We start from the raw sequence: 10143 nt of genomic DNA, 5'->3' as shown, positions 1-10143 counted from the left end.
TAGCAGTCAGAGGAGGCCCACCTGTCTAGAGGCTATGCAGAGGAGATGTATCCATGCATCTGCAGCATCAGATAACCCTTACCCTGACTCTGTATTGATCTATGCTTCAGTGCTCTCGCATAGAAACAGCTGTTTCAAATAGTTCAGATAACTGAGGGAATATGAGGCAGATTTATTTATTTATTTTATTCAGTTCATTTTGTTAAATTGTATGGTTAGATTGATACAGGCAATTCAGTTCAGGAATTAGAGTTTAGATAACTGAGGATATATATACTGTGATTAAAGCTAGATTTTCAACATCAATACTTCTGTCTTCGGTGTCACATGATCCTTCAGAAATCATTGTAGTATGCTGATTTGCTGTTTAAGAAACATTGTTATTATTGTTAATATATAAAACAGCTGAGTAAATTTATATTCATTATTCTTTGATGAATAGAGAGATCCTAAGGTCAGCATTTATCTAAAAAAAAAGAAAAAGAAAGAAAAAAAACACTTTTGTAACATCATACAAAATTTCATTCAAATGCTTGGAGTCGGTTCATGTTATTATATTTTATTTATAGAAATGAAAACATTTATTAATTATGCTTATGCTAAATTGCTTTAAATTGATCAAAAGCGATGATAAAGATTTCTATTTCAGATAAATTATGTTCTTCTGAACTTTCTATACATCAAAGAAACCTGGAAAAATATATTCAGCTGTTCTTTATTATTATTATTATTATTATTGTTATATATATATATATATATATATATATATATATATATATATATATATATATATATATATATATATATGTATATATATATATATATATATACTTTTTTTAAGCAAATCAGAATATTTGAATTTCTTATTATTATTATATAAATTTGAGTATATATGTATGTGTGTTTGTGTTTATGTATTCTTGATTACATATACACAATGGATATTTTAAAATGGCCTTGTTAAGCAAAGCAGGTTGTCATACAGCCAGTCATAATAATAATGATTCTTTTCAACACAATATTTCAACTCTAGATATATTTATTTTGGAAGAGTGAGTTGCAAAACACATAATCGGATGCACATGTGGATAGCAACACCAAAGACCACCAATGCTTATCTTGTTGACTTACCTATTCCATTGCGTGTGTGTGTGTGTGTGTGTGTGTGTGTGTGTGTGTGTGTCGGTGAGGTTTATCTGCTTTGTGTGAACTAAATGTCCCACAAGGATAGTAAAACATGTAATCACCTATCAGGCATCAGTCTTCATATAGAAAACTTTCTAATAAACATGCAAAACAATGTCTTAATGTAAATGTACAAATAAAAAAGGTGTCAAATTTAGGGTTAGAAAGTATCATTAGGTCAGTATTAAAAATAAATGAATAAAAAATAAAAGAAATCAATCGAAAGTCGACTGCCATGATAGAAAAACAAATGTGTGTGTGTTGTGCACAGCAGTCAAGGGAGAGAGGATGTCTCAGATTTCCCTGCACAGAGACCCTCCCTTTTTCAGGATGACTCACACCTCTGCAGTGGCTGACACTCTCACCTCATTCACAGCCCTTAACGAGCCATGCTAATGAGCGGCACATCATTAGGCAGCGCTGATTCACCTCTGTTTGTGAGCCTATCACAAGAACGATGATGTAACCAAAGCAGTAGAGCAGACCGAAACCATAGGTACCTGTTCATTCAACATTTCTGCTCTTGTCCAATAGCCGAGGAGGATGTCTTGGCTTCAGATTTCTGTGTTAAATATAATTTAATTTTTGTTTATTTTTTTTATTTTTATTTAATTTTTTTTTTTTTTTACAAATGGATGACCTTGAGATTTTATGGGGGATTGGATAAATGTGAGAGAGTGGGGGCAGGTTTTTGGTCACTCTTTTTGCTTCTGTAAGATTGTCGTATGTGCTCGAGCTTTACCTTTATTAGCAAAACTAGTCACATGTCCACTACTCAGGGCAGTTTCTTCCATCATCAGAGGTAAGGGTGATGTAAGGTCTCTCAGGGGCTAGTTATTGCCCTCTAGGGGACGGAAAACATGAGATGCATAGTTCCAAGTAACATTACTGACTGTTAACCACAGTGGGCAGAGAAGATATGTGTTTGGTTTGAATGAAGCTTACAGAGAAATGACATTTACTATTCCCTTTAGCTGAGAAAACTGAAAATGAATTTATTCCCAGGCAGAAATAAGCCACTTTAGACAATCACAAGTCATTTGCTAAATGCATAGCTCTAAGAAGCTATAGCCTTTTTCATGTTGGTAAATAATTATATAACAAATAAATGCATAATTAGAATTTTTATTTTTTTTTGAAAACTGAAATTAATATTATTGTAAAAACCACTCTGTTTTATATAAAAAATAAAAAAAATACAATTATATTGACAAATACACATATAGAGACAGATACACTGGTGTTAAAAGGTATACATTTTTCAGTGTTTTTTTATTTTATTTATTTTTTTATTTTATGTATCACACATCCATGCATAATTGATCATTGATTTTTGTTTTGATCAAACCTCAGGTGGGATTTGGTGTGTGCTAGTGTGGATTATTGATTTAATGTGGGAGGATTGTTTTATCATTGTTATTATTTATTTATTCATTTTTTATTGTAGTTTAGCCGATAATTAGATTCCTGTTTCCTTCATACACTATAAAACATAAAACATACAACTGTCATGGAAATTACAGCAGTATAACAACTACTATCTAAATTAAGGTTTTATTTTTTTTTATTTTATATATTTATTAAATAGGGAAGGTTATAGTAATGTCTGGGTATAGGGAATAATGATAATTTAACATTATTTTCAAGTTTTTTTTTCTTCTTCTTCTTCAGCTAATTAAACACACAGAACAGTTGTTACAATCTATCCTAGAATGACTGTTTTATTAAAAAGCTTTTCTTCCTCTAAAACCATCCCAACAGACAGAACATTTCCTTTCATTGAAGAGTCACCCATATATGAACACAGGAACAGTGTCCAAGCGCCACCTTCAGTATTTTATTAAGAGAGAGTGTGTGGAGAGCGAGTGAAAACAGCTTCCATATACACAAATTTTTTCACAACATACGACTCGCGCCTATAGTCTCACATCGTAAAGGATTTTGAAACATTTGGTGCGAACGGTTTGTTTGGTTTCGCTTGTTTACGTGTTGACACTCGCATTCCCCGTTCAGTTTATCTAGTGATATGCGCGTCTCGCGCAGCGTGGGTCCAGACGGGAGTGCGTTAAGGGTTAAAGCGCGCTGTATGGAGTCTGTAGGGCGGAGTGGAAAGGATGTGATTGGAGCGCTACCCATGATGTCATGTAGATGAAAAAGCCAAGAAGTAGTTAAGAAGGCGGTTTGTAACTCTGGAAAGAGTGGGTGAACCTCTGAGGCGCAGAGAGCAGACGCACGCGAGCGATATTTTGGACTGACAACACAGAAACGGCACCATGGTGCAGCAAACGGACAACAGCGAAACGGACAGCATGTCCAGAGAAGCCACCGACTCCGACGAAAGTGAATTCATGGTTTCGATAAACCCAGACTGGTGCAAGACAGCGACCGGACACATAAAGCGACCGATGAACGCGTTTATGGTGTGGTCTAAAATCGAGCGGAGAAAGATCATGGAACAGTCTCCAGACATGCACAACGCCGAGATCTCCAAACGCTTGGGGAAGCGCTGGAAAATGCTGAAGGACAGCGAAAAGATACCTTTCATCAGGGAAGCCGAAAGACTCCGGTTGAAACACATGGCTGATTATCCTGACTACAAATACAGACCCAAGAAGAAACCAAAGCTGGACAGTTCCTCCAAACCCTCAGCGCCATCTCCAGAGAAGTCCTGCAACAAAATGTCCAAGAACTCCAAGAAATGTCCCAAACTGAAAGCGAACAAGACGGGACGCAAGTCGTCTCACGGCTACGGAGACGAGTACGCGTTTAAGAGCATGAAAGTTTCAAAGACTGTCATTAAAAGTGAATTCACGGATGAAGACGACGACGACGACTCAGAGGAGGACTCCTCTCGAGTCCGGGTGAAGGAGGAGGAAGAAGATCCGATCCAAGCCTACAATGTAGCGAAAGTTCCCGCCAGCCCAACTTTGAGCTCGTCTACAGAGTCCGAGGGCGCCAGCATGTACGAGGAGGTCCGGAACAACAGACTCTTCTACAATTTCAAAAACATCACCAAGCAGAGCACAATGTATCCAGCATCCGTCTCACCAGCATCCTCTAGGTCAGTTTCCACTTCTTCCAGCTCGAGCGAAGACGCGGACGACTTGCTTTTTGACTTCAGTTTGAACTTCGCCTCCTCCGCGCAAAGCTCGGAGCTGGGCCACCAAAACCCAGGGAATCTCTCCCTCTCTCTGGTGGATAAGGAGTTGGAGTCTTTTAGTGAGGGCAGCCTCGGCTCCCACTTTGAATTTCCAGACTATTGCACGCCTGAGCTCAGCGAAATGATAGCTGGGGACTGGCTCGAAGCGAACTTTTCTGACCTGGTTTTTACATACTAAATAAGACAAGTAATAACATACGGGAGAGGTATAATGCTCTGTTCTGTACGTATTTCTTTCATCTGCCTTCTTCTGGTGGTCCACACATAGGGGCTTTGCGAAGGAGGCAAGTATGGCAAGCCATTTTAGCATTTATTTATTTAAACTATATAGTGTCTGTGCCAGTGTTACTAGTATCATGTGTTGTTTTTTTTGTTTTTTTTTTTTGTTTTTTTTTATTACGGGTAGGTATTCCAATGGTGACTATTCTATTTACTTCATAGCACTACAGTGATACTAGTCACTATTCTAGTAGTCTACTTACCTCACTTGTTACACTAGTTTACTTGTCATATGTAAAGACAGGTCAGAATAGCTTCTGAATAGGGCAATTCAGAATGTTACAAATAAAAACTTTTCAGTTAATGTGAAAAAAAAAAAAAATACCCTGGAATGATAACCAACAAATAAATGAATAAATAAAAAATCACGGAATAAGTACCAGTATTTAATAAAATAGTAGTGACATTTAGTAAGATACTAGTCACTATTGTATTATTTGCTAGTGATCAAAATAAAATACAGTAGCAAAAAATAGATACTAATTAGTTTGAAGGAATAAATGTTAAAATGGTTTGCCATATGAGAGGAGATGTTTGGGGAATTAGATGCTCATGAAGCTGGTACTGTAGCAAAAAAGAAAAAAGTCTGCAGACCTTTTTTTTCTGGCAGCATGACAGGGTTTTATGGATTTTTCTGTAGGTCTACAATTACTGTTCAACTAAAGCGGACCACAAAGGGAAAATCTGAGAACTTCTATGCATCTTATACCCTCTTTCTAACTGCAGGGAGCTGAAAATGTAAAGACTGTGGACTGACTCAAAGCAAATCTGTGAACTATTACCGTTCAGGACGTTTCTTTCAAACGTGGTTTAGTCATTTCTAAATGCCGGAACTTTTTTTTCTTCTTTTTTTTTTCTTTTCTTTTCTTTTTGGAACCGATTCTGTTTACCTACTGGTTTGAAACTTAAGCAGCCTAAACCTCCTTAGAGTTGCAGGTGTTAGAGGAAGCATTTTGATACATAACAGACCTCATCTTTTTAAAAGAAAGCAAACTATTTTCAGGCATATTTTTGTACAGTTAAAAAGGGAATGTTCTTACTGGGCACTCAGTGAGTTTCAGGCACTTCTTCCCTTTATCATTTGTTTTAAGCATGCAAGGGGGTCCTGGTTTAAGGATTAAGTTTAAATTAAAACTTGCATCAAAAATGCCTTGTGATTTTAAGCTAGGTTTTGTACAGCTGTAGATCAAATTTGTTGAGTATTTGTAGAACATATGGCATTGGGGAGGTGGGGGGATGCATACCTCAGTGCTGGTATTAGTTTCAAGATTGTATATGTACTGTAAAATAGTAAAGTTAGGAGTTTATGTATATCATACTCGTGATATGTGGGTGGGTCCCAAATCGCAGGTGTGAGACTGGATTTTTTTTTCTTTCTAATGGCACATACTGTTTCCCCTTCATTTTTTGTGCAATATATTTACTTGTAAATGCAGACCATCTACAATATTTTTTTTTTTTTTTTTTTTTTTTTGCATTTTTTGTAGCAAAATGATGGGCAGGCAGACTTTTGCTCTGTCAACATCATTATTGGTCATGATGCTGAAGTCATTAATGAATAAAGAAATCAGCTGGAACTGATCGTAACTGAATATGGTCATACAGTGTGCTTTTCTGTGGAGAAAAACCCCACCATTTCTCTTTAAACTGACCCACAAAAATTGGACAATTCATGTCCTGCAACAAATTTGAAAATGACTCAGTTTTGAAAATGTGCCATAATGGGCAAATAATGAATGTCGGTGGTCTGGCTGATGAAATACCAAGAAAGCAAAAAAAGGTACATTCCATATCCTTGTTTCATATGATGAAACATTTTATTTTCAACTTAAGACTGCCGTCTTTTTCTATTAAAAACAACAACACATTAACCATAAACCTGTATTTTTGTTTCTTGCACTTAAACATATTTTGTTTATTTTTATGTGGGTCTTACATGAAGTCTGTTTTGATACAAGGTTTGGAATATGATGGACTCTTTGCCAGGGAAAAATGGCGAAGTACAAGGCAGTCTAGCCTCACATTCCAAATGTGAACCTCTCTTTGACTCATCTTTTAATAAACAAATACTTACCACCATACAATCTCCTCTCAATTTGTTAAATGAAATGATGTCATTGTTTGTATTGTATAAGTAGGCTACCCATAAAAATAGGTCAAAAAGCTTTACATAATCTGATTTTAATTTGAAAATATACATCTTTCCTGACAGGAACCAGTGAAAACCCACCAGTTTAAATCAAAACAATGCTCCCCTTCTCCCGTTCGAAGCAGCGGCCCCTTTAAGAAATCAAATTTTGCGCTGTTTGAAAGCGGGGTCCTGTGATTGGTGGGATTTTGTGGTCTGTTGGAGTGAAGAGGAGAGACGCAGCATGAATGCTTCACAGCTGCCACTAATCACTGCCGGAGAGCCCACCTCCTCCCATAAAGCCCTCCAACTCACACTGCCCTCTTTTTTGTACTAGTGACCAGTCATGCAGCTTAGAAAAATGGTTTATAAGCAATAATAAGCAATCACTCTTAAATATAATATACCCCTTAGACATTTCAAATCGATATGCATTTAAGAACATGATTACTGCAGCATTAATGCGCCTTTAGTCTTGGAAGCATGCAAATGCATGAATGGATGAATTTACTAAATGTTGCATGGAGTTCACAAAAAATGTAATATGCAATTTACCCTCTTTAAATACCTAAATACATAATTTTGGCTACATAGCCTTTTTTATTTCTTTCTAAATTTCTGATGGCGTATTTCTGCCATGGAATAGAATAAAATAAATAAAATAAAAGGTAACTGTGACCTTTAATTTGACAATTCTAACAAAAAAAAAAAAAAATGCAAGTTATAAACTCATGATTGTGACTTTTCGTCTCTCAGTTCTAACTTTTCCCTCCTTACATTGTGAATTCATATCTTTTAGTTCAAAATGTTTCTTCTCTGAACTGACTTGCAATCTATTAATTCTTACTTTTTTTCTCAGAATTGTGTTTATATCTTCCAATTCTACATTTATCTCGCAATTCTGTGTTTATATCTCATAACAGTTATCTAAATGAGCAAGAAGCAGCTTTGAAGAGCCATGGAGAGCAAAGATAAATGCATTACATCATCTCAAAGTAATCGTAAGTGTTTGACATGCATGGATGTACTGTATGTATTTAGTTTGGCTATTAAGTCAGTCGGGGCATCAGTAATAAAACATTTATCTGGCTATTACTTTACCTGACCTCTTGGTCAAAGTTACTAATGGATTCAGGGAGCGATTCCCCACAGAATGTGCACATTGATTTTGTGCTCCTCTGAAATATCTGGTCCGGCCTAATGCCACCGGAACGCAGTGAAATGAAATTAGTGACCCGTTAAAATTTCCCTCCATTTCCTCTTTAAATAAATGGAAATTTGAAATGCTTGGGAGACACTGAGTAGGATAACATCTATCAAGTCCAGCAGTTGGAAACTGGTGACAAAAGAAAGTAATTTCCAATGCTTTGAGCTCTTAAATCATTCATAAAATCTGGATGTCATGGCCAAATGCCACATGTGACATCTACATAAAGGCTCCTGGCAAGGAAGCTGATGGTTAAAGAACATTTTTAGATTGGATGTGTTGCTCAAAATCTTAGCAAGTCTTCCTCCAAGATGATTTGATGCTTTGGGCTCCACATCTATGTCATTCTGCTTCAGCTACCTCAGACAATAACAATAAATTGGACCATGACAACAAAGCTGTTTTTCTCTCTCCAGTGTAGAGTGGAGTCACCACGTGAGCGCTGCGTTCTTAATATCCCCTGCTTTGTCAGATGTGCCTCTATGCTTGGCAAGACAAATGCTTTCCAATGTTTATTGCTATCAGATATATCGCACCTCCTCGGAACTTAAAGTGCAAGAAAAAAAGCTTCACTATTGAACGGGTAATAGGAAATGCATTTTGGCAATTGTGGTGACATTCTTCTTGTGCAAAGGAAAGGATGACCTGTTATGTTCCTGTCACTTGCTGTCCATTCTTTGCATTGCATGTCAGTCACCAGACTACTGAGCCTCACAAGATTTACTTCCTTTGTTGTGCAAAGTGTTAGAATGTAGCGCCATGGGCGGGTGTTTAGTACACCACTACATAGGCCTATTTAGATTTTATTTTTATTTTACTTATTTCATATTATATTTTATATAAACAATGTGTAACTTTAGAAATTTTTATTTATATATCAAATATATAATTTATATGATAATGTATAATGTAATATAATCATTTACATTTTATATATATTTTAATTACATTTTACATAAATATAAATGTATTATAATCCAGTATGGATTATAGAAATGAAATACTTGTAATTAGAATGAATTATGTTTTAAAATAAAGTAACTTTTTATTAATTACATAATCACTTAATATTCACAAAATGTCAGTAAATTATTTATAATTTAATGATTGTTCCTAATGTTTTATTCCTTTTTAGAAAGTGTTTATTTAACATTATTTATTTATATATTATTTTTTTTAGGATTTAATTAATTATTAGCTTTTCATCACTTTACAAACATTTATTTACAAATTCCAGTTTGGTAAACCCCTATGTAATGTTATGTTTAATGCACTTCATGTTGTTTATAGCAAAGCATGGATTCAATTTTTTTTTTTTTTTTTATCAGTATGGTAAAATAATTATTTTATACTTGGGTATATACTAAAATGTTACTAACTACAAGTTTCATCATGTTATTTATATTCAGCAATATAATATAATATAATATAATATAATATAATATAATATAATATAATATAATATAATATAATATAATATAATATAATATAATATAATATAATATAAAAGTATATGTTTCATTCTTTAACTCGCTGACCATCGTTGCACCAAGCAACATCTTTAATCTTTTTGTCCTTTAGCATTGAATAAATTCTTTGTTAATAGGTTTGCATGTGCTGGCCCTTCGACAGGCCTTTAGAAAGAGCCCTGACCCCTGCTGCTCTGCTGAGATTTGTGGTGTGTCCCTAGAGACCCTTGCTTTGGCCCAGCACCTCTCCACATCAGGGAACATTTTCAAAATGTAAACATGAGCTAAGCTGGATTTGCACTGCCAGGCTCAGAGATAATACAGCATGCCTATGGTGGGTCAGTTGCTTCTTCCATTGACAACATATACTCCCTAAATTCAAAATAGCACTTAAACTGGTGCACTTTTGGGCCAAGGCTATTTCAAACCATATTACACAATAGTGCATTACTCTGTTTTAATCATACCACGTAATCATGGCCGTTTTTTATCATTAATCTAAAGTTATTCCAGTGCGATGGAACATACTAAGCTGGATCCAGAGATTAATGCCATGGTTTAATCTTACTCAAGAGTAGTAACACAAATTTGGTGGTTTAGTTTACTTCTAGAAAAGGGTACCTAGTTTATTTATGTTAAGTAAGTTATATTTTACCCAATCTGTTGCTATAGTGCGAGAGGAAAACTTTGAATGTATTCTAAATCCAAAGGTAAT

At 35.3% G+C, this 10143-nt stretch overlaps 1 protein-coding gene across 1 annotated transcript; it reads left to right on the top strand.

The window, feature by feature from the left end:
- The first annotated feature begins 3268 nt into the window (after positions 1-3268).
- LOC113117286 (transcription factor Sox-11) lies at positions 3269-6703 on the top strand. The gene is given in 2 exon segments (XM_074559961.1): positions 3269-4418; positions 4420-6703. Coding segments are annotated over 2 exon segments (1011 nt in total). The 5' UTR covers positions 3269-3458; the 3' UTR covers positions 4471-6703.
- Positions 6704-10143: the final 3440 nt, after the last annotated feature.

This window comes from Carassius auratus, chromosome 17 (assembly GCF_003368295.1).
Source record: "Carassius auratus strain Wakin chromosome 17, ASM336829v1, whole genome shotgun sequence".
Classification (NCBI taxonomy): Eukaryota; Metazoa; Chordata; class Actinopteri; order Cypriniformes; family Cyprinidae; genus Carassius; species Carassius auratus.
This window is presented reverse-complemented; position numbering and strand designations above follow the sequence as displayed.